At 55.8% G+C, this 23,784-nt stretch overlaps 2 protein-coding genes across 6 annotated transcripts in view; one reads left to right on the top strand and one right to left on the bottom strand.

Moving 5' to 3' along the window:
- Positions 1 to 8,963, bottom strand: part of Shc1 (SHC adaptor protein 1) — a 34,839-nt gene extending 25,876 nt beyond the window's left edge. Inside the window, exon 1 of the mRNA XM_051199531.1 lies at positions 8,850 to 8,963. Coding sequence (XP_051055488.1) covers positions 8,850 to 8,948 — 99 coding nt within the window. The 5' untranslated portion in view covers positions 8,949 to 8,963. The remainder of the gene's footprint in view (positions 1 to 8,849) is intronic.
- Positions 7,522 to 23,773, top strand: Zbtb7b (zinc finger and BTB domain containing 7B). Of its 5 annotated transcripts, none has more exons than XM_051199536.1 (4): positions 7,522 to 7,715; positions 8,053 to 8,152; positions 19,999 to 21,170; positions 21,484 to 23,773. In XM_051199536.1, exons 3-4 carry the CDS (start codon positions 20,005 to 20,007, stop codon positions 21,947 to 21,949), a joined length of 1,632 nt encoding a protein of 543 aa, XP_051055493.1. In that variant the 5' UTR covers positions 7,522 to 7,715; positions 8,053 to 8,152; positions 19,999 to 20,004; the 3' UTR covers positions 21,950 to 23,773. The 5 variants fall into 5 exon arrangements, with proteins under 5 accessions (XP_051055493.1, XP_051055494.1, XP_051055495.1 ...); XM_051199537.1 differs by lacking the exon at positions 7,522 to 7,715 and adding an exon at positions 7,832 to 7,898; XM_051199538.1 differs by lacking the exon at positions 7,522 to 7,715 and adding an exon at positions 7,863 to 7,881.
- Positions 23,774 to 23,784: the final 11 nt, after the last annotated feature.

Raw genomic sequence — 23,784 nt, 5'->3', positions numbered from 1 at the left:
GCCAGGATTTCTGAATGTCTCAAGGGGACTGTGGACATGTGTGCCTGGAAAGGGCTTTAGAACCAGAGTGCAGGCTGAGGAAGGAGAGATTCTGGATAAGTGAGGCTGAAAACCAAGCTTGTTGACTCTGGTGCTGGGATAGAAGAGCAAAACAGAAAGGCCAGGTTCCTCCCAGACTCTGTAATACAGACAAAATGGATAGAGCCATATTCTGTGAGGCTCAGGGTGCTAGGCCGGGGAACCAAAGACCGCCTTTGTTAAACAGGAGATGTGACCTAGGAGGCTCCCTGTCTCTAAGGAACATGGAGAGCATACTGAGTCCCAGTTCAGACAGCTATAAGAGAAAATACCTGTGTGATCACACCAGCCCTTCCAGCCTATCACAGCACACCTCTATCAGGACACAGTCTGAGTAGATGGGCGCCTCGGTTCCCCTTGGCAGCTACCAACATACGTTTTCCTTGAATCAACAGCAGTCCGTGTCCACGTATGTCAACTTGGTCATATCTATCACATCCTCACCCAAGCTCTTTCTCTCGACTATCGCTTTGGCCTAGCCATTGCCCGCCTCTTTCTTACCTGCAACACTGACCTGGAGATAATATGTGGTTCCTGTCTCCCTGGCTGGGACCAGCTCTTCTTTAGCCTTTTTCTCAATTCCTTTTTTCTCTGGGCCTTTTTTGTTTGTTTATTGTTGTTTGTTTGGTTAGTTGTTTGAGTTTTGGTGTTGGGGACTGAACCCAGGGATTTGCACCTACTAAACATGCTATACCATATTCTGATTTTTGTTGTCATACACATACTATATATGCTAGTTGTGGAAACCCAAATCTTCAATTCCAGCACCTGAAAGGCAAGAGGCAGATTTTGAGACCAATCTGACCTACATAGTAAGCTCTAGGCCACCCAGGGCTACAAAGTGTGATCCTCTCTAAAAATGAATAAATGAATAGTTCTATTTATTTATTTATTTTTTGGAGACAGGGTTTCTCTGTGTAGCTTTGTAGCCTGTCCTGGAACTTGATCTGTAGACCAGGCTGGCCTTGAACTCGCAGAGATCTGCCTGCCTCCTGAGTGTTGGGATTAAAGGTGTGTTCAAGTCTGGGTGCTTTGGATAAACAGGAAACCCTATTCCTACCAGTGGAGCTTGTATTCTAGTAGGCGAGAAGGAAAGCTCATCGAACTGTAGAATTAAGTATATAGATATTATTTGCTGATGGAGAAACAAAATAATATGGAGGTAAATATAAGCCAAGCCTTGTAGGGTAAGTTAGAGCATGGGCTTTTGTTTGCTTGCTTTTTGTTTGTTTTTATTTTTAAGATTTACTTATATATTATGTATACAGTGTTCTGTCTGCATGTAGGCCAGAAGAGGGCACCAGATGGTTGTGAGCCATCATGTGGCTGGCTGCTGGGAATTGAACTCAGGACCTCTGGAAGACCAGCTAGTGTTCTCTCTCTTTTTTTGCGGCGGGCCGGGGGGGGGGGGGTGTTGTATTGCTTACTCACTCTGTATACCAGGCTGACCTCAAACTCACAGAGATCCGCCTGCCTCTGCCTCCTGAGTGCTGGGATTAAAGGTGTGTGCCACCAACTCCCGGCTCAGCTAGTGTTCTTAGCCACTTGTTTTTGTTTTTAATTATGTGTATTCTGTCTGTGTGTGGGTACATGGTACAGAGGCTAGACGAACTGGATCCCCATGGACCTGGACCTGCAGGCTGAGCTGCCCAACCTAAGTGCTGGGAGTCAAACTCAGATCCTCTTCAAGAGCTATGAGTAGCTGGGTAGTGGTGGTGCACGTCTTTAATCCTAGCACATAGGAGACAGATGCAGGTGAATCTCTGTGAGTTTGAGGGTAGCCTGGTCTACAGATCAAGCTCCGTAACAGCCATGGCTACAGAGAAAAACCCTGTCTTGAAAGAATAAAAGCAGAACTAACAACAACAAAACACCAATGTTGTATGTGTTCTTGACCACCGAGCCACCTCCACATCCTATAATTTGAGTTTTTATGCTGCTTAAAATGAAGCAGAGCAAGGTGTTGAACACGAACTGATTTGAGAATAGACTTTATGGAGTAAGGGCACAATGTGAGCCCTGTAAAGAAGTAATCAGTAGAAGAATATAGGCCATCCATACTGGTGGCTCAGGTCAGACCTGAAGTGAGAAGTAGGCTGGATTCTCTGTGTGGTTTGGATTTGGTTCGGTTCGTTTGATTCTTTTGAGATAGGTTCTTACTATGTAGCCCAGGCTGACCTTGAATGTAACAGCCATCTTCCCTGCCTCAGTCTCCTGAAAACTGGAATTACAGGTATGTCTACCATGTCCACTTTTGAACTGACATATTTATATGGTTGATTGAATACTATGCACCTTACTTTGATGTGTAAGCTTTGTACAGGGCATCTTAACAGTACATTTAGCGCTTCCTTTTTTCTTTTTGAAAATTCCAGAGCTCTGGGATTACGTGTATATGCTTTTTTTCCCTTTTTTCTTTTTGAAAAAGAAAGGATTATTTACTAGTGCTCTGTGGCACCAGCAGCCAGTGTAGAATATAGCAGTAACAGAACAGCCTGCTTCCCATCTGAAATGTATTCTGGAACTCTGTATTATACTAGTAGAAGTCACTGCTTTTTATGGCTGTGGGCCAGTGCCCTTTTCTTGCTTTCTTTGATTTGATTTTTAAGTCAGACTCTCACTCTGTAATCCAAGCTGCCTTCAAACTTCAAATTTGTGGCAATCCTGTCTCAGCCTCCCTAGTCCTGGGATTAGAAGGATAAACTACCATATCTGCTCAGTACCTCTCTAAACACCCAAAGTGTGCCGGTCAGAACTGCTGCCTGGTTCCTTCTGAGCGTTCCCTCTCAACCCCAGCACTGCAAAAACAACTGTCTGACATGTGCTTGTGTGGGGGTGGGCACAGGTTCCCATTGAACCCAGGGCTCTCCTTCCTCTAGAGCCTTCCTATTACCCTTCCTAATTCAGCCCTGACCTACTGCCTTTGGTTTTTTGTTTGTTTTTCTCCCAAGACAGGGCTTCTCTGTAGCTTTGAAGCTTATGCTGGAACCCAATCTGTAGAACTCAGAGATCCACCTACCTCTGCCTCCGGAGTGCTGGGCAGCCCTGCTGCCTTCTTTTCCTTAAGTCCTACTCAATTTAAGCTGAGCAGTACCTAGAAGTGGAGCCCAGAGTCTCCAGAGTCTGACAACTGAGCACAAAGTCTTTTGCCAGAACAGAGGATACTTGGCAAAGACTACTAGGGAAGTGGTGGATAGAGGAAGCAGAGGCCAGCCAGGGCTGTGTGCTGTGGTGGGGTAGGGAGTAGAGAGCTGGACAAAGGAAATCATTGGGATAAAGACTGACAGACGCCCAAGGAGAGCAGTGGCTGGAAGAGCTTCACAGTGGAAAGACACATCACCCAGTCCGAACGCTTCAAGCTGGGTGAGGTACTTTTAATCCAGTACCTGGGAGGTGCAACAAAAGGGTTACCTCCAGTTTAGGACCAGCCTGGCCTACATAGCAAATTCAAAGTCAGCGTAGGCTACAGAGTGACCCACCCTTTCTTAAAACAAAATCATTGTGTGTTGCTGTTTTTGTTCCTTGGTTTTTCAAGACAGTGTTCCTCTAGGTAGCCCTGGCTATCCCAGAGCTCAACTCTATAGACCAGGCTTGAACTCACAAAGATCCACCTGCCTCTGCCTCCTGAGTGCTAGGAATGAAGACATGCACCACTACTGCCCAGCTGACAAAATAATTTTTTAAAAAACAAAATCTCCATGTGTACCTTTGTCCAGCCTGGAATTCACTATGTAGATGAGGCTGACCTCAAACTCATAGAGATCTGCCCATCTTTGCTTCCTGAATACCTGGCTCAAGTATTTTTTTAAAAGTATTCTTTATTTTTTTTTTAAATATACTTTAGGGCTCAGTGGATAAAGGTGCTTGCTGTCAAGCCTGATAAATTCAATCCCCAGGGCACACATGATGGAAAGAGCTGTCCTCCCACCTCCACATGAATGTGTGTGTGCTCAGGAGCAAAGGTACACCAAAAAGTAGGCAGGCTTGAGTGTGGTGGTGAAACCCTACAACAAACAAAACACGCACACATACACACAGAAAAAAAGTAGGCGAGGTAACGATAAGGTAACTATATCACATGAATTTAAATAAACAGGCCCCAAGAGGTGAAGTGATTCATCCCAGGGTCAGAAGGACAATGTTCATCTTCAGTGAACCCACATTCTGGATCTCAACTTTAGGGTTTGCCAGGCTGGAAGCACGCGTTTTTTTCCCCCTTGCTATTCTAGAGGCTGACTCTGGAGCTGATTATTTGATCCTAGAATGTGGAGTACAGCACGGGCAATATAAAGACTCCCGTCTAAACAAAAAAGAAAAGAGAACAATAAAAAAGGGTTCCTCATTAACCTTGCCTTCCTCTGATAGAAATTAGTTAATTGCCCTAGGAGGCAGAGCCAGTGGTGTGGAGGCATCCCTTCTAAGCTGCTGCCTTTTGCATTTCTCCATTCATATGCAGAAGCCCTTTGATCCCTTTTCTAGGTAGCGTTCTACAGCTCCTTGTCCACCTCGCCTGGCTTTCCTGATCTCTACACCCCTAGATGGCTGGGGTTTAAGAGCCTTGCGCCACCTGGTGGCGAGTAGGAAGCAGGCTGCGCGCAAAGGGGTTCTGTTTTGCCTGCTCTGGGACGAGGAGTTTTGGAAAATGTTCCCCGGAGCTTCCTGAAGCTAAATTTACCTCCCCCCAGCCCTGGGGGGCGCAGAGATCCCAGCGGCGATTAGCACAGCGCTACTGCGGGCTCCAGTCGAGAGGCCCAGAATAGGCGCACAGTTATAAATAGTGCTACCCGCAGGTGTGGGGGGAGTCGGCGGGAGGGAGTACCCCTGGCAGCCACCGCCCCTTCAGGTGGGTTGGGCGGTCGCGGTGGAGGTTCTGGGGGGCGGCGGCAGAGAGGGGACTGCGGTCTGAGCGCCCCCAGTGGTTTCCTGGGCGGCGGGTTTTTCGAGGGAAGCGGAGGCAGCCGCGGGAAAGGGGCGGGGGAGCTGAGAGCTAGGTGGGCGCTTGATGCTGGCGGAGGAGCTGCTTTCAGCTCAACCCCCACGACCAGAAACGGGCCCCCAGACTCACTGTAGGACCCTGCCAAGAAGAGCCTCGCCTCCAGCCGCCAACTGCACCTTTCCTCCAGGACTCTGCAACCAGGACTCTTCAGTGAACTTGGACCAGTCTCGTAATAGGACTGCCACTCAGTCGCTGTCCCCAGCCTTAGGTATAAAGTCCTTCTTGCAAGGGCTTTTATCCTTGTCAGGACAAACACCTCACTCTCGAGGTATTAACTCATCTACTTTCCTCATATATTAAAGTCTAGAATCTAGAAAGTTGCAGTCTGAGAGTGTGGCGGGGATGGGGGGAGAGGTAGGTGGCGCTCATCAGGAGACCCTGCAGGTAAACTTGTCCTCCAGTTCCCAGTACCGGTTCAGGTGTATAGGAGATTGAGATGGGGGGGGGGGCTCCATATAAGGGGGCGGGGTCCCACAGCTCTTCTCTGTCTCTGGTTTGGCAGTTAGGACCCAAAGTTGGGGAGTGGACAGGAATTTCAAGTCGGTGCCCCCACCAACATGAAAGGGAACTATTTGTACCACAAGAAAAAGAAAATCATGAACATGGAAAAGAGCCACTGTGGAATTAACTGATTTCCAAGGACTGCTGCAGAGTGGCAGTCCAGCCGCAGAAAGATCCGGGTTGTGTCCAGTCAGACGCAACCCCTGTGGCAGGAGAGGGGCACAGCAGAGCTGTTCCCAGAGTCTGGGTTCCCAGAACCTAATTACAAGACCCTCGCCCTTCGGGAGACCTGGGCTTGCCTACCCTCCTCCAAATCCTTTTCCTAGGTCTTGTACCCTTCTCGTGAAAGCAGTTTCCCCTCCATTTTACTTAGGCATCTAGCACTGCCGCCTTGCCCCTGGCACGGCCCGTTGAGACCCTGACAGCAAGGAAGGGGAAAAAACCCAGTCCAAACACAGCCAGCTCGGAAACCTCCCGACTAGAAACAGTCCGGCGGGGCCGCTAAGAAAACCCGGAGCAAAGATCAGACTTGACCCAGGGCAGGCTGGGGGGGGGGGGAGCGACACACGACACGACAGAAACGATAGGAAAACCCGGAACGGATTACTCGAGCCAGAGCTCCATGCCTACTGCTAAGCACTGGTCCCTATTGCCCCCCTAACTCTCCAGTGAGATAATGTCTGGGATGGGGGGCTGTTTGGTTTGGCCTCGGCCCTGCGGGGCGCCTCACACTTTCCGCCCCTGACTGAGGGGCAGAGCAGCGGCCTCGAGGCTGAGTCACGTCAGGGGGAGAGGGAGAAACAGGGAGGGAAGGACGGACTCCGCCCCTCCCCCTGCTCGGGGATCCCGGGTCAGCCCGGGTGAGGGCCAGGGCCCCCCTGGCACCGCCCATTGTAGTCCAACAGGTTGAGCTGGTGTCCTGCGGAGCCACCTGCTGGAAAGGGAGGGAGGCCCCCTGCGGAGGGGGCTGGGAAGGGAGAACAAGTCCGACCCGGTTCGGCCTGGCCCGCTGCTGAGAAGCCGAACCTGGCCCCAAAGAGCGGGATTTGAATCCGTTTGAAACCAGTGGGAGGGGCCCTTTTGGGGTACGTAGCACCGCCGGTCCAGTTGGAAGCGTCCCTAAGAGTCTACCTTTCTCTGTTGGCCCAACACTGAAATACGAATACTGGTCCTTCCCAAATACGCACGGGCAGATATCCTAAGACACCCAGGCCTCCATCGCCACCTGGGTGCCTGAGTGAAACTGCGTCAAGGCGTCCCCTCCACTATGGGGGTCTCAGTTTCCCCACTAAAAGAACAAGCCGGACGAAGGCAGAGCTGGAGCCCGGGAGGGAGCGCACCTCCCCCTCCCCAGACTCCGTCCCTCCCTCTGAAAATGCCAAGGCAGCAACGCGCACTGGCGAGGACGCTGAGGCTCCTTGCCCCGGGCACTGTTCCCTCCCCACGGGGCTCCGTCACGCGTGGGGAGGGACACTGCGTGCCAGCAACCTCAACTCCCCCGCTCCCTCTGAGGGAGTCGATGGGCCCAGGGGCCGCAGCTGAATGTCTACTGGCCTTCTCCCCTTCCTTCCTGGGGCTCTGACCTGATTAAAGCCCCTAGCGGGACCCCACTCTTTCTAAATTCTTACTCTTCATCCCCATGCAGCCTATCATCGGTAACCTCTCATACCCCAGGTGCTGACCCCACAGAAGCCCCTCTTGAAGGAGAGGAAGTTCCTGAGGGGGCTGCTCCATTCCCGGGCCACTGCGGACACTGCCTTCGGCCTCCCTCCCCTTCTGGTTTCAGGCCAGCCCCAAGCTCCACCCCCTCCCTGGATGAACCCTAGGCGCGTCCCAAATGGGATAGGCGGGTGTTCAGGCCAATGGGCGGGCAGGGCGGTGGCGTGCAGGGGGTGGAGCTGGACAGCAGCAGAGGGCTGGCCGGCGGTCGGAGGCGGAGCTCCAGTTAAGGTGGACCGCAGGAGATAGTGGTAGAGAGCAGAGAGGGAGAGGGATCGCGGCAGGTGAAGGGAGAGAGAAGGAAAGAAGGGAAAGGAAAAGGGTGGGAAAGGCTCTGGGAGCGAAGTCAGAGCTCGGAGGAAGGGGGCAAAAAGGAGGGAGGGACCCATATGCTCCCTGCTGGAACCAGCTGTTGGAAGAGGTGGAAGTTTATGTCCTTATTGGGCGGAGGGAGGGGGTGCCTGGGGGGGGCGGATGAAAAACCAGGAAGTGACAGAGGGTGTTGCTAAGGGTGGGGGGGGAGTTTGGGGGTGGCAGGGGCGGGGGGAGGGAGGGGAGGGATGGGGGGAAAGCAAGCGGGAGGACAGGTGAGACAGCAGGACAGGTGAGGCGGGCCCTGGGGGGGGCGGGTGGGAGCCAGGTGAATGTACGGCTCCCCGCGGCCAAGGGGGGGCGGGCAGCAGGAGGAGGCAAAGGGTGGCGGAGGAGGAGCCCCCCAGCAACGAGCGGCGAGCCACTGACCGCGGCCTTCTGACCAGGACCGGAGCAGGGCCCCAAGCCCCCGGGCCTGGCGGGGGACGCGCTACTTCCACACCCCGTGCCTCTGCAGCTCCAGCGAGCGGACCCGACGACTGAGAAGTAAGTGAACCCCACTTTTTGTCCCTTGGCTCGGGGTCCACTAGACTAGAGCCTACTGCAGTGTCCTTCGTGCGTCCTGAGAGACCCCTGTACACACACACACATGCAGACCAGTCGCGTTCCCTGTAGCTTCCCTGGGTCTTTGGAATTAATTGGTTTTAACTTGGAGGAAAGGTAGAGAACGACGGCCTCCCCCCAACTCTGGGCGAAGGGTCTCCAGAAACTTTCTTTGCACTTCTAATGTAAAACTGTGAGCTACGGGATGGAGAGGGGGTGAGCTGCGCTGAACTTCCCTCCCAGCCGCCTTCGTGACTTAGGGGGAAGACCCCAAGCCCGACCGAACGGAGGGAATGGAAACGCTGACGGACTCTCTAACTAGGACAACGCGTGTCCGTCCCCCCTCCCTTGCTCCGCGCCCCCCTGGCGCGGTGGGCTGGACCCAGGCCAGTGGCATGGGGGTTGGGGGGCGGCGGGAGGAACCGCGGCTTGGGGGAAAGTTACCGGCTGGACTATTCGGTTTCTTGCGCTTCCAGAGCCGCGTCGTCTCTCCAGCGCTAGCGCGGCTCGGCAGAACGACCCTTCTGCCCCTCCCGCTCCGCAATCACATTCCCTTCTCAGGCTGCAGCCCCACCGCCACCTTTTCAAAGTCAGCTCTCACAACTCCAGTGCGAGGGTGGGTGATAAGAACTCTACCTACCACCGGTCTTGCCTCCGGCGCCGGCGCACCTGCCCTAACCGGAGCGGGGGTCGCCGTGTGGTAGCAACGTAGCGCGCGCCGCTGGCAGAGGGTGGCCATTCAAATGGGGTGGGGGGCGCTGCTTTCCATTCCCAGCTTTCTCTCCCCTCCTCCCACCCCACCCAAGTAAGAGAGCGACGTGTCCTGGCCAGAGCGAGGGGGGGTGGGAGTGGGGGGGCAGCGTGGGCAGCGGGTTGTGCCCGGACACGTGCCTGCCCAGGCGCCCCGGCCCTGCTAGTGTTTGGAGAGAGGGCGGGTCCCCTGCCCCCCACCCCGCACAACCCCCATGTATCAAAGGGCGGCTGAGACGTGGTGAGACCTCGGGGCGCCCTGGGGGGCGGGGGGTAAGGCGGGGAGCCTGGGTCCGGAGCAGGGGAGGGGCAGAGGCGCCGGTGCTAGCTGACCCACAGGAAACGAGCACTGCTGACCTAGTTTGGGACACCGGAAGTGGGTGCTGGGGAGAGGGGGAGACCGGCAAGCTGTCCTGGCTTCCGGGCCAGGTGGAGGGCGTTCTTGAATTGACCCCCGCCCGAATGCCTTGGAGACCCCTCACTGCAGCTGAGACTGGGAATGAGTCAGCGCAGCTTTTTCTCCTTCTCCCCGGCTTATTCCTACAGGAGGGGACCGTTTATCAAGGGTTGGGGGGAGCCAGCTTGGGAAGTAAGGAGTTAAACCAAGATATGAACTCTCTGTTCTCCAAGGGAGTGTGTGTTTTGGGGGGGCGCTAAGGCCTGGAGGATTATGGGGTTGCGTTTTGTTACCCCACACACACCAACTGGTTTGGTCACCCCTGTACCCTCCTGGCACTGTTTATAGAGCTGGCATGGAGTGGACATTAGATTGGGAGGAGATACTGGGCATAAGAAGTACTGTGCTGGGCTGGAGAAGGGCACATTTGTGACTGGGTTTGGATGGTAGTTAGTGTTCCTCCTTAGTGGTAACTCGGGAGGAGGACAGGGGGCTCCCCCTGGAGCAGCTGATGAAACAAGGAGAAATCTCTGCCAGTGCCTCCTGTCCTTGGCCCCCGGGACCCCAGCTCCCCCAGCGTGTCTCTGTTAACATGGTTGCTGTAGGCACGCTGCTGCCTGCTGACACCCCCAGACACTGTCCCCTCCCTCGGGTACCACCCCCCCCAGCCTGGGGTCAGGAAGGGGTTAATACCACCAGAAAGGGGCTCTGGGGAAGAAAGAAAGCAGTGCCCACTAAGCTCAGGTGTCAAGGAGACAGGCCCGCTCTGATGGGGCCCTGTCTCCACTACTCAGCCCAGGTGATATGGCCCCAGTGTCTGGGAGGCAGGTGCTGCCCTCTTCCCCCTTCCCCATGGTGCCCCCTGGCACCCACCGCCCCCAGCTCCTCCTTGGCCTAGTGCCTGCCCCAGGAGGGCGCGGCGGGCAGCGGGGGCTGGGCTAACAATGCACCATCGGGCCCTTTGTGTGCTTGCACTTGGCACCCTGGGGAAGAGTGGGGGAGGGGACCCAGCAGGCAGGGGGGGGTGGAGCACCTCTGGGGTGGGGACAGTGAAGGCTTGGGGAGAGAAGTGAAGAGTGAAAACAGGTGGGGAGGAAAGGGAAGTAGGTCAGATAGAGTGCTGGCCCCCCATTCCAAGCCAAGGCTGAGATGAATGGGGTCCTGAATGGCATCATGTTGGTACCCAAGGCCAAGCCCTGGCGTGGACATTTGGGGTCAGAAGTTACTAGACCAGCAGACTGCTCAGGTGGAGGAGGCAAGGCCGTCTTTTAGATGGCTGAGAGACCCAGTTCTTTTGGCCCAGGGCCAAGGACCTAAGACGGGGAATAAATGGTCTCCAGGCAGGGCAGTGCCCTCTGATAGAAACCTCTGGGCCTGCTTCAGGGCTTCCTGCCTCCAGCCTGTTTGGCTCTCTGACCTTCCTGAGAGTTAAGGCAGCCCTGCCACCAGGCCTTGGGGCTTGTGCCTGTTTTGGCCTAGGGCTGAAAAGGAGTGGGGGAGGAAGGTGGAGACAGGCAGATGGATAGGACCCTGGCATGGGGTGTGCCTGTTCTGGCCTCTCCCCCTCCTTCTCCTGAGTAAACTCGTGAGTAAACTTGACGTTTTGCCCGGACAGTTTGAAGTTGCCTTGCTGTCCCCCCCCCTCCGGTCCTGCCAACACAGAAGCGGCCAGGTGCCAATGCAGGCCTGGGGGGCTGAGGAGGGGGAGGATACAATGACTGATGCACCATCAAGGACTGGAGGGTCGAGACAGATCCCACTGCCTCCGCCACTTAGCCAAGCTCAGGCCTTGGCAGTAACCTTGTGGCCTGTCAGCATTTGTCACAGGACTTGAGGAAACCCAGAAAAAAACTGTCCTCAGAACAGCTCTCTTGCCCATCTCTGACCTCCATCTCTACCGTCTGGCTCCCTGAGAGGCCATCTTTTCTGTTTACAGGCCACTAGTCCAGGAGGGAATCTACCTTTAGCAAATGTCTCCATGAGGCCAGAGAAGGTTTCCCTCTTTTGGCCCACAGTCTGAAATGGGTGGGAAGCAGGTGGCACAGGGACATTATCCCGCTCTGCCCGAGGCTTCTGCCTGCCCCGTGGTCTGTCCTGCCCTTACCCTGGCTTCACACCTGGACCCAACCCCACAGTGCCTTCCCTGTGCTAATCATCAGGCCCTTCCTTACCCCAACTCTGCCTCTGCCTTTTAGCTTTCCTAGAACTTTCGGGGTTCCTAACCAGCAGATGCCTATACCACATCCATAGTTTGAGGGTGCCCATGGCAAAAGAGGGCTGATGGCAGGCAAATGGAGCCAGTGACCCCACACACATACATTAATTTGATACCACTTAACATCACAAATTCCTCTTATGCCTTCCCAGGTCACCAAAATGGTAGGAGACATGTCTTCCCAGTCTCTGCCACGCCTCAGAGTGGGGCTCCCCCAAGACCTTGCTTTCGACTTCATGTCTCTGGCTTCAGTTTCCTTCCTGTTTCCACCTCCCCCCCCAGCTCCTCCCCACCCATATGCCCCTTTCAACAGACATCCTCTCCTCCTTCCTTCCTCCTTTCTTCCCCCTTTGCCTGGAGTAAGGGGGTCTTCTCTCCCCACCATGAACCTCCTAGACTGTCTTACTCTTAAATAGTGTTGCACTTAAGAGTTCTGTGACCATTCTCTCCCTAATCTACCAGCTAAGCTCTTGGGAAGAGAACCCAGGGCCTCTTAAGGGAACTACAACTCCCAAGGTACATGCAAAGCAGTTGTGATGCACACTGGGAGTTGTAGTACTCTTTGAGCCCTCAATTTATTTGAGTCTAAAAGTGTTAAAGTCAGTACTGGGATGGGTTGCAACATAGAGACCCTCTGTATTCGCCTTACTTTGTTCTTGCCATTACATTCCCATGTGACACCATGTATCGACATCCATCTGTCATGCTAAGACATACTACCCATCCTCACACGGTAAGATGAGCCCCACCCAAGAGATGCCCACACCCTGCCCTGATGCCCCTGGCAGGGGAAATGAGGGGCCCCATGAACTCCATCCCTGCCCCCTGCCCTCCAGGCTAGTTCCCTCCCTTTATGGGGATCAAAGGGCAGGGAGCAGCCCCACCCTACTCCCTCACAAGCTGTAGGCATTAGACTGGGGCTCTTAGGAATTGCAGGGACTTTGGTGCCCGAGCATTTGCAGGGGGAATGCTGGGAGATTGGCGCCTGGTGTCAGGAGAGACACTGGTCCCCACCTTGGGGCGTGGATCCTTCAGTAACTGCTCATAGGTCTATCCATGCTCTGTATCAGCCCTGAGCAATGTGCTTCCTCCTAAGGAGGTGGCTTAAGGACAGGGTCTTGGGGCTTATCTATAGGACCTCAGGGGCCTGGGCCCGCCTGCCTGGCACCAAGGCATAGAAGTGACCCTCCCCCACCCCAGGCCCACAGTTGGCATAGGGCACTGCGAGCAGGGGGTAGGAGGGAGAGGCGGGCAGGACTGCCAGCATCCTGGTGGGTAGCTGCCAGCCAGGCCGGGAGCCGGTGAGGAGCAGCAGGCCAGCGGCACCAAGCCAGCAGCTGTTGGGGGTAACAGGGAGGGGGTATCTTAGGGGACATTTCTGTGATTCTCTCTGAGCCTAGCAGGACCTGGGATGGCCTACCGCCTGGAGGACACTGGGGTACCTTTCACTCCCAAGAATAAGAAACCCCAGGAGTTTCGTGACATTCTGCGGCCACTCATCGCAGAGCCTTCCTGAGTTGCCCCTCAGGCCCAGGCGGGTCCCACCCAACCAGCCAGGGTAGCAGTAGCTTGCGCAAGGGGTGGGGCTAGGAGCTTCCCAGCAGATGCCCCCTCCCAGCTCCTTCCTCTTTCGGTGCCTACAGCTCCCCCAGAATGTCTACCCCTCCTCAGCCAGCTCTGTCCCCCTGGTCACTGGGGTCTGGCATGAGTGCTGCCCCCTGGCCCGGTTGGCAGGGCTGGCGCCCTGGCGAAGAACTGTGGTATGTGAGTGGGTTTGGGGTGAGGCTGTGAGGAGGGCGGGTGCCGCCTTGCCCGGCCCCTGAGGGCCCCAGCCTGGTACAAGGTAAAGAGAATACGGACAGCTCCCAGCAAGGGGCAGGGGCTTACTAGGGTCTCCCTTAAGTTCTTTTAATCCCACGTACCCCGAGGGGCTGGGGCCTGGGCACCTGTCACCCCTGGCACTGACAGTCCAGAGCTCCCCTCCTCCCAATTTGGCCGCTGCTGTCTTCTGTCCCCTCCCTTCTTCCTTCTCCTGGTCCCACCTCCAGCAACCTCTCACATTGCTCCTCCTCACCTCTGTCCTCCTGGACTGGCCTAGCTCCTACCTTTCCTACCCCTCACCTTTTTCCCCTTTTAGGACTGAGTAAGGGCAGGCGGGGGTGGGGACAGCTGGGGCTTTGGGCACTGAAGGCAGAGACTTTGGGCCCTCTCCCACGCTGCCAGCCCTTCTGTAACCCCTCCCTCCAAGCTGGGGGGAGGGGGTAGCACCCAGAGGGTTAAGACTGTAGGGGGAGGGACTGGGCCAGGTCGTGGGCGGCCCCTTTGAAGGAGGGAGCTAGAGTGGGGAACAGACACCCCCCCCGTTATCCCTCCCCCTCCCCTTCCAACGTGCTGCCCCCGGGGGCCAGGAGGAGTTGCCGGCAAGGCCCCTCAGCGTTCAGGTGAGTAGGCCCTGCTCTGGCTCAGGAGGTCAGGCCCCAGGGGAGGCTCCGAGGCCTAGAATTGGCCAAGGGTCAGAGGAGGACTGAAAAACAGGGTAGGAAGAGGGTGCCCAGATTTCACTGGAGGCTTTAGGGAACAGAGGAGCCAAGGCGCTAGAGTGTGGGGAGGTCTCAGAGTCTTAGGATCCAAGAGGACCAAGAAAGGCAGAAGAAGGGTCCTACGGAAGCTGCTCGCGGGGCCAGGCCAGGAGGTTGGACAGGCTGGCAGGGAGTTGGGCTCCGGGGACCCGGCTGGGGTGTCTTCTGGGGCTTGGGGGGTGCTCAGGTTTCTGCCTGCGGCTAAGCGGGTGTGGGGTTACCAGCCAGCTTGGTTACCCAGCCAAAGATATGGCTGGGGGGAGGGGGATACAAGGTAGACCCTGGTGCTCTGGGCAGTCTCCTTAGCCTTAAGAAGAGCTGGCAGTGCCCAGCCAGACTCTGCTGGGAACCCTGATGACCAGGGTCTGTCCAAGTGAATAGTTACCTGGCTCAGGGTGGGCACTCTCTGGGGAAAGTCCAGTAGCTTCAGGGCTGGAAATTCTGACGGGCAGAGAGGCGCTCGCTGTCCCCCTTTACCCCACATCCGCTCTCACTGCACACCCTACCTCTCCCACTCTTTTCTCCAAGTGGCTCCCAAAATTTGGCCCTCCGCTTCCTTCAGAAGGCAGGTGTGGGTACCCAAGACTAAGCTATCTCTTCATAAGACAAGGCTTTGTACACAGAACAAACCCTGGTCTTGATTTGGTCCCTCTGCTATGTCTACCCCACACAGGCCTGGAAGGGTACTTGAAGCCTGGCAGATGTTGAAGCCTGGCAGATGTTGGGCTCAGGGGAGGCTTCGGTGAGAAACGTGAGGAGGGAAAGGAGACCTTGAGGATGGTTCCTAGCTGCAGTCCTAGGGACAGGCGCGATAGAGAGATGAGAAAGCTCATAAAAGCTAAGAAAGGGAACCAAGGTTCAATCTTGTGTGGGAAGACAAGGGCCACAGGTGCAGGACGAGAGCGCAAAGAGTAAAAGAGAAAGAAGTCCTAGGAGAAAGACTAGGAGTATGGGGCTGCTGATGAGCTAGGGTCCCCAGAGGTGGAGAGGCAGGGCTGGGAAAGCGGTCCCCTATTCCTTCCTCCGCCATCTTTCTATCCTTCCATTTTCCTTGATGGGCTAAAGGGCTGTGTGCTAGAGCCGAGCTTATAGAACGAAAAGGAGTGCTAGTAGTGGCCCTCCACCAGGAGCCCCTGCACGGGATCGGGACCTGGTGGGAGCTTAACCCCCACAGCACCGGGAAGCAGCCGACTCCCCTCGCCTCCTTCCCCCTTCGTGGCTTGCGGTCTCTCTTCCCCGCCTCGGCCCCCAGGAAGTGTGAGTGCTGGGGGTGGTGAGGTTAGGAGGGGGGAAGCGTCACATGGGGGATGGGGAAGGCATGTACAAGTTTAGAGGGGGCTGGAGAGCAGAGCTCCGCAGTGCTTTTGGCATCCCTGGGCCCAGCTTCGGTCTTTTGGCCCTCTCTGTGGAAGTTCTTCCAATCCTCCAGTGATGTGTGACTCAGCCACCTCACCTGCCTGAAACTGGGCAGTTCAGATGTCAGTGGCCCTTTGGCCCCAGAGGGATGGAGGGAACCATAGAATAAGGATTCCTGGGTCCTTAAAGACTTTGGACTGACTCCAATTTTTCCCTACCCCTCTGGTCCAGCCACAGGCCAAAACCCTAGCTTCGTGCAAACTGGGCTCCAAAAAAACAGGAAGAGAACCTGAGGCTGGAGCTGGGGTTGGGGGTGGAGGCAGAAGGGAGAAAGAAGGGGGAGGGGTGGCCAGCCCAGGCACTAGGAGCACTGGGCAGAGCCTTGGGTCTCAGTCATCCCCAGCAGGAAGGTGTTTCAGCCTGATCCTCACCCTCTTGGCTGCTGCTCCAGAAAAAAGCCAAGCCAGGCCCCTCTCTGGTTCCCTGGCAGAGCTGGGAGAAGGGGCCTTGGAATGGGGGGGGGGTGATGCTCTATGCGCCTGTGTATCAGCCTACATCTATTTTCAACGACACTAATCCTGGTTCTGCCGGCTGCCCCCCACACTAAGCCTGGGTCCCCTAATCCCCAAGGTAGGGAGAAGGGGGGGCCAGCTTTACTCAGCTGCCCTGTTCAGGGGCCTCCTATGCCTGCCCTTCAGCTGGCTCAGACCAGCATGGAGCCCCTCAGCTGGAAGGTGCCTACTGGAAGATCCTAGTTGCCTTTGTCTTCCTAAGTGTGCCAGTACCCTCTGCCTTTTGGTTGTTTGGTAGACACACTCTGGCAGGTGCCTCTAGGTACTGATGGGTAGGTGATAGGGACTCCCAACTTTGTCACCCCTTACCATTGTCACCCTGGAGTCTTCCCCACCAGAGATGGTGCAGGCTTGACACAGGGCCCGGTTTCAAGAAAGCTGCCCACTGGCTTGGCCGGTCTAGCAGGACTGACAATGAGGGGAGCCTGGGGGGGGTGGCGAGAAAGAGGGGAGTGATGGGGCGGGGCCCCCAGTTCTTTCCCCTACCAGGCAAACAGACCAAACAGACCTTGCCTGGTTCCCTGGCACAGCTGCCCCCCCAACCCCCACACACACCCATGCCCACAAGGTCTTAGCAAGAGGGGGCATGCCAGGCTGGGTAGGGATGGGCTGCCTACATGGGGCGTCAAGGGGACTGGGCCCGCTGGGATACAGGTGTGGGAAGGGCGCCCAAGGTGGGGTGGGCACACTGGCACCAGTGCCCCGCCCTGGCAGAAAGAAGGGGAGGCCTCCACCCCACCAACCCCTCCCATGTGATAGAGCTAGGAGTGCCCCCTCGGCCTGCTTGGCACCAGCATAGTTCCAGGTGGCACCTCCGTTGGTACGGGTGCCAGGGCTAGGGGATTTCCCAGAGCACCCTCTCCTCCCTGTACGCCATCTGCTTCTCTAGCCCTTCCTCGGTACCTTGTGGCCATAGGCATTGGATTTGGGCCTAAGGAGTTAAACACCCACCCTTGCCCAAGCCCTGTGTGAGTTGGTGGTGAACCACTCTGCGCCTGTGACCTGACAGCAAGCTCAGCCAATCAGTACACCTGCCATACCAAGTTGCCACAGAGATCAGCCCTGGGGTGGGAGAGAGGAGGCAGGTTTACCAACGGGAAAGGGTGGGGTGGGGAGGGAAGGAGGGTGAAGGATGGTATGAGCCATGTGCCTCCGGGTGCCCAGCTCCCAGCCAATGGACAGCAAGGATAGCTCCACCCGAGCCCCTTAGGAGGAGGAACATGATGCGCTCGGGCCCAGGAGAGTACCCACTGCTGTTTAAGTGGCAGCTACTGCTGCTGCTTCTACTCTTGCTGCCCACCTGATTTTTGTTTGTTCTTTGGTTTGGGAACTTAAGGTGGGAACAGGTGAGCTATCTAGGGATTCCCAGGTGCGGCTCCCAAAGAGACAAATGGATGCCATGCACTCAGTGCTTCCGTGCAGGTGCTCAGGCTTTGCAGTGAAGGTGGCCAGCAGGTAGGCCATTGTGATAGTGCAGTTGTTGTGTCCTAAAAAGGAAATGTGTATCCCCCTGACTTACACTACCACCCCCCAAAACTCTTTCCCATAGATGGCTAGGGTTGATCTGCTGTTGGAGTATCAACGAGGACACAGACAAAATCCCAGTGGGACTTGCTCTGCGGATGTCAGGATTTGTCTTTACTGTTACAGATAGGAGGACTAGGCCTCCTCAGAAAGGAAGTGACTTGTCCAAGGTCAGGTAGCTCCCTAGTAACCTGGCTCCCTCAGGGTACATTCAGGGAGGAAAGAGGCAGACCTGTCTCCTAGCAATTCTCTCAGCAGAGGCCATGTGTGCACTGGAATCTGCCCTGAGGCCAGACTACTGACTGAGCCCCTACTGTAAGTTAGGCATTATGCCACACCTGGCCTCACTTACCCCTCACCACAACCCCTGGAGTCAGCTGGAATTATCCAGTATTGCAGATGAGGAAAGAGACGCAGAGATAAAATCACTTGCTTAAGATCGTGAAGCTAAGAATTCAAACTCAAGCCTGGTTGAGCCTAGCTCTGTCCAAGCTCAGAACTGTTCCAGTCTCTATTAGCTCTAGACCACTGGTTCTTAACCTTCCTAATGCTGGGTGGTGGTGGTACGTGCCTTTAATCCCAGCACTCAGGAGGCAGGCGGATCTTTGTGAGTTCAAATCCAGCCTGATCTACAGAGCAAGTTCCAGGACTGCCTCCAAAGCTACCAGAGAAACCCTGGCCTGAAAAACAAAATAAACAAACAAAAAGTTCCTTATGTTTTGGTGACCCCCAACCATGAAATTATTTTTATCGCTACTTCACAACGGTAATGTTACTGCTAATGTTAATGAATCATAATGCAGATGTCTGTGTTTTCCCATTGACTTAGGTGACCCCTGTGAAAGGGTCATTCACACCCAGAGAGGTCAAGACCTACAGGTTGAGAACTGCTGTTCTTGACTAAAATAATGTCAGGGCTGATGGGTGGAGCTTCTGTAGCTTTCCTTCCCAGCCTGTTTGGTTTTGTTGGTTTTTTTGTTCGTATGTTTTTTGTTTTGTTTTGAAACGGGGGTCTCTCTACATAGGCCTGGCTTTCCTGGAACTTAACTATATAGACCACACTGACCTTGAATTCACAGAGATCCACCTGCCTCTGCCAAGTGCTGATATTTAAGGTGTGTGCTACCACACCCAGTGTCCCCAACCCTTTCTTGTATAACAGGAAGGTATAGGCCAGACCACTGACTGAGCCCTTACTGTGTGTTCGGCACTGTGCCACACCTGGCTTCATCCACCCCGCACCACAATGATTTGCTCAAGGTCATTCAACTAGGCCACTCTTCAATTCTTGCCCTCCCCACCCCTGCAGGGACAAGCACTAAGGTTGCTTCTGGAGAGGCAGGGTCCTCTGCAATGGGGAGAGAAAGATGGTATAGTTTAAGGAGGAGGACAGGGGTGGGACTTGGTTGGCCTTTCGGCAGTGGGGGTGATGCTTATCTGTGGTGGGGGCAGGAAGTACCTACATCAGTGACACCCCAGCATCGGGTAGCTGCTTCAAGCGAGGATCTGGAAGGAAAAGTTGTGGGGGGGGGCTCTTTTCCTTTTTTGGTTTTATGAGACAGTTTCTCTAGACAGCCCTGGCTGTCTAGAACTCACAGAGATCTGCCTGCCTCTACCTCCTAGGATTAAAGGTGTGCTGGAATTAAAGGCATGCATCACTGCTGACACCTGGCAAGGATGGTTCCTTTTGTTTGTAGGATATACTATACTTGTGACAAAACCCAGACATGTCTGACTTGCCAGCTTTGGTCCGATATCAGTCTGAAGTCTCCTTGGCCTCTACCAGAGCTATGGGGAGGCTCCATCATAAACCATTACTCAAGTTTTCAGATGTCTGAAGCCGAAACCAGGACCTCCTGCTGCTTCTAAAGAGACAGGGAGTAGGAAGGTGACCAAGTATGTCTAGAAACTGACAGAGGCAGGAACCCCACAGAAGCAGACCAGAGCAGCGCAAGAACTGGGAATGTGGAGGTGGAGGTGGATCTGGACCTGACAGGGTGACCCTACTCACATGGCACTTCACCTAGAAAGCTGGTTGCTTCATCTCTCCAAACCGCAGTTCCTCCGCACTTGACATGGAAGGACACTTTGGAAGGGTATGGGATACTAACAAAAATTAAGCACTTAGAAAATCGTCCAGTAGGCTGGGCAGTGGTGGCGCACACCTTTAATTCCAGCTCTTGGGAGGCAGAGGCAGGTAGATCTCTGTGAGTTCGAGGCCAGCCTGGTCTCCAAAGCAAGTTCCCGGACAGGCTCAAAGCTACACAGAGAAACCCTCTCGAAAAGCTGTCTAGCATGTGGCCCTCCTTCATTAAGTGAGCCAACATTGGAAGGGGATCCCCAGCACCCCTTTTAGGAGTAAGTGTCTTAACCTCACCCTCTACTTGACCCTGCAGGAGAAGATGGGGAGCCCTGAGGATGACCTGATTGGAATTCCATTCCCAGACCACAGCAGTGAGCTTCTGAGCTGCCTCAATGAGCAGCGCCAGCTGGGCCATCTGTGTGACCTTACCATCAGGACGCAGGGTCTTGAGTACCGCACCCACAGGGCTGTGCTAGCTGCCTGCAGCCACTACTTCAAGAAGCTCTTCACCGAGGGTGGGGGGAGCGCTGTTATGGGAACCGGGGGTGGCGGGACAGCTGCTGGAGGAGCAGGGGCCGCCGGTGTGTGTGAGCTGGACTTTGTAGGGCCAGAGGCCCTGGGTGCCCTGCTTGAATTTGCCTACACAGCCACACTGACCACCAGCAGCGCCAACATGCCGGCTGTACTTCAAGCTGCCCGGCTCCTGGAAATCCCCTGTGTTATTGCTGCCTGCATGGAGATCCTACAGGGTAGCGGGCTAGAAGCCCCTAGCCCGGATGAGGATGACTGTGAGCGAGCCCGACAGTACCTTGAGGCTTTTGCCACTGCCACCACCTCAGCCTCAACCTCAGGAGTGCCCAATGGTGAAGATAGCCCTCCACAGGTGCCCCTCCTACTACCACCACCACCACCTCGACCTGTCGCCCGCCGCAGCCGCAAGCCCCGAAAAGCTTTTCTTCAAACCAAGGGGGCCCGAGCAAACCATCTGGTCCCTGAGGCGCCCACGGTACTCTCCCATCCCTTGACCTACGAAGAAGAAGGGGTGATTGCTAGAGTGGGCAACAGTGGGGGCAGTGGGCTTGGGGACAGCTACAGCCCTCCCACAGGTGCTGCCTCACCTCCTGAGGGGCCCCTGAACTATGAGGTCTGTGAGGGTGAGGAAGAAGAAGAAGAGCTGGCCTACCCCCCAGCTTACGGGCTAGCACAGAGCAACGAGCCCTCACTGTCGCCAGAGGAGCTGGGTTCAGATGAAGACACCATCGATCCCGACCTGATGGCCTACCTAAGTTCCCTGCACCAGGACGCCCTGGCACCAGGCCTGGATGGCCAAGACAAGCTGGTGCGTAAACGCCGTTCACAGATGCCCCAAGAATGCCCAGTCTGTCACAAGATAATCCATGGGGCTGGCAAACTGCCACGCCACATGAGGACCCATACCGGTGAGAAGCCCTTTGCCTGTGAGGTCTGCGGTGTCCGCTTCACCAGGTGAGCGCCTCGTGGAGGCCAGGGCCCAGAATGGGCTGAGGGGGGTGGGGGTGGGATCTGAGTGAAAGCAGATGGGTCTAGTGTAGACCAGTCCTCTTGCGGGTTCCTGGGAGGCCGAAAGAACCACCAAGAGTGGCGCTTGTGAATGGTCCGGTGCCTAAGAAGGTCGCACTGGAGATAGAGGGGCAAGTGGCAGAGCCCATTAAGCTAAAGGCCAATCAGAAAGGGTTTCCTGGGGCAGTAATGGGTACATGGCAGCAAGGGACGGGAGTGGCCGGGAGCCCTGAATGTTTACACCTTTCTGCTTCACCAGGAATGACAAGCTGAAGATCCACATGCGGAAACACACAGGAGAGCGCCCCTATTCGTGCCCACACTGCCCAGCCCGCTTCCTGCATAGCTATGACCTCAAGAACCACATGCACCTGCACACTGGGGACCGGCCCTATGAGTGCCACCTGTGCCACAAGGCTTTCGCCAAGGAGGACCACCTGCAGCGCCATCTCAAAGGCCAGAACTGCCTGGAGGTGCGCACCCGAAGGCGCCGCAAGGACGATGCGCCACCGCACTACCCGCCACCCTCCACCGCCACCCCATCCCCTGCCGGCCTTGACCTCTCCAATGGCCACCTGGACACCTTCCGCCTCACTCTGGCCCGATTTTGGGAGCAGTCAGCTCCCACAGGACCCCCGGTCACTACTCACGGGCCCCCTGAGGAGGAAGAGGAGGAAGGGACATCTACCACACCACAGGCTGAAGGTGCCATGGAGCCCTCTTAAAAGAGGGGTGAATGGCCAGGCTGGAGCAGCACAAGGCCTAGGATGCCATGCCAAGCAGTGGGGAGCACATAAGACCAATGGAGTTGGGGGTCAGGGACCCTGAGCCTTGTTGGCTTCAGAAGCAACCCCTTTCCCCCCAGAGCCTTCATTCCAATTCCAAGCTGAGGTTTTGGGTCACAAGCTCTCTAGATTGGGGTGATCACCCAAGGAGTTATATATGAAATATATATGTGTGTGTGTGTGTATGTGTGTGTATGTGTCACACACGCTGCACATATTTCTATATATACACACACACACAGTAAAGGTGGGGTCCCTGTCCCAGCTGCTACTGGGGAATTGAAGCAATAATCTATCTCTGATTTGTGGGGTCCCACTTCGGCTATGCGGGTTTCTAGGAGGCTGGGGCTTGGGACCAAAGCCTTGCCCTGCTCCCATGCCCCCTGGGTTTTGGCTGTGTGTGAGGGGGTGGACTGCCCCTCCCTTCCGAGACCCCTCCTTCCTGGTTTCTGTTCCCTTTTCCTGGCAGTAAATTATGCAAAAGGGGGTGGCAAAGGAAGGGTAAGTGGGGGGAAACAAGGTGGAAGCTTGAGGACTAGGGGTGGGGGGGACTGGGCCTGTAAGGACGGAGCCATCCCAGTCCCCCCTCCACCCAGTTCCAACGCTGAGTCATGGGGTCCTGGAGAAGGGGGCAGGGTGGCTTGATTGGCTCGCCCGCCCCTGGGGGGGTAGCAGAAGGGCTCCGCCCAGCTAAGGGAGCTCTCCACCTCTCCCCTCCCGCGTCCCGGGGCAGGGAATGTCTTGTTCCTGGCGCTCCCTCCCCAAGGCCAGAGGGCAGGGCGGGCCGGGCGTCTTACCCTCTTCTCCTCCCTACCTCCCCGCCCAGGTGCAAGCCGGAGCCGCCTCTGCTGCGTGCTGCCCCTGACTCACGCCGCCCCCGGGCTGGCGGGCGCTGGGTGTGGGATGGGGTGAGGGGTTGAGGTAGCCTTGCGGGGAGCGGGTGAGCCAGCGCCATCTGGTGGCCATGCCCTGTAGTGGCGAGTGCCCCCCTCTCCCCCCCCCCCCCCGTGACCACTTTAGTGAGTTAGTGTCATGCCCAGCCATCCTGGCCTTTGAACGGGTGCTCCCGCTTGTCCCTGGGAAAAGTGAGCTGCAGAGCAGATCTAGAGGAAAGAAATCCTTTCCTGAGACCTTGCCCGTCACTCTTAGGACTGAGTCCACCCCCATTCTGTACATAGCCTCTTCTGATGGTCTTGTTGAAATCCAATTTCACATTTTAAACTACCAATTCTCCTGGGGTGGAGAAGAATCTTCACCCCTGCCCCTTCCTCGCTGGGTGCTGGACCCCCATTGCTGCCTGGGCTCTGCCTTGCACTATTTCCCCCCTTTGGCCTGGTGGCCCTTCCCCCTCCTTAAAAGGGGCAGGTTCAGGGGCCGGTGCTCTCCTCTCCCCATGCACCTCCATGCCCATTTGCACAGCTGCCCAGGTACCCCCAACAGTGGGGAGGGGTCAAACAGGGAGGGGTGGCGGGACCAGTCCCTGTGTCTATTTAAAAAGTGATGATGTAATATATTAGGAGGGAGGTCAGGTGCTCTGGGCCTCATCTTAGCATTTCAGGTGATAGGGAGCCCAGGGCTGGAGAAACCTGGGGCTTAGTCCCAGAAAGTGGGGACAATGTGGCCTCACTCTCTACTTGCGGCTTTCCCACTCAGTGCCTTAGTGGGGGGTAAGCATTTCCCCCCTCCTCTCCCATTCCCTTCATCTACCCCTGCCCCCGCCTTGGGTGTAAGTGACAGGAAGAAATAATAATAATTTAAGATTCATACTTGTGTCC

This window comes from Phodopus roborovskii, unplaced genomic scaffold, assembly GCF_943737965.1.
Source record: "Phodopus roborovskii unplaced genomic scaffold, PHOROB, whole genome shotgun sequence".
Lineage (NCBI taxonomy): Eukaryota > Metazoa > Chordata > Mammalia > Rodentia > Cricetidae > Phodopus > Phodopus roborovskii.
This window is presented reverse-complemented; position numbering and strand designations above follow the sequence as displayed.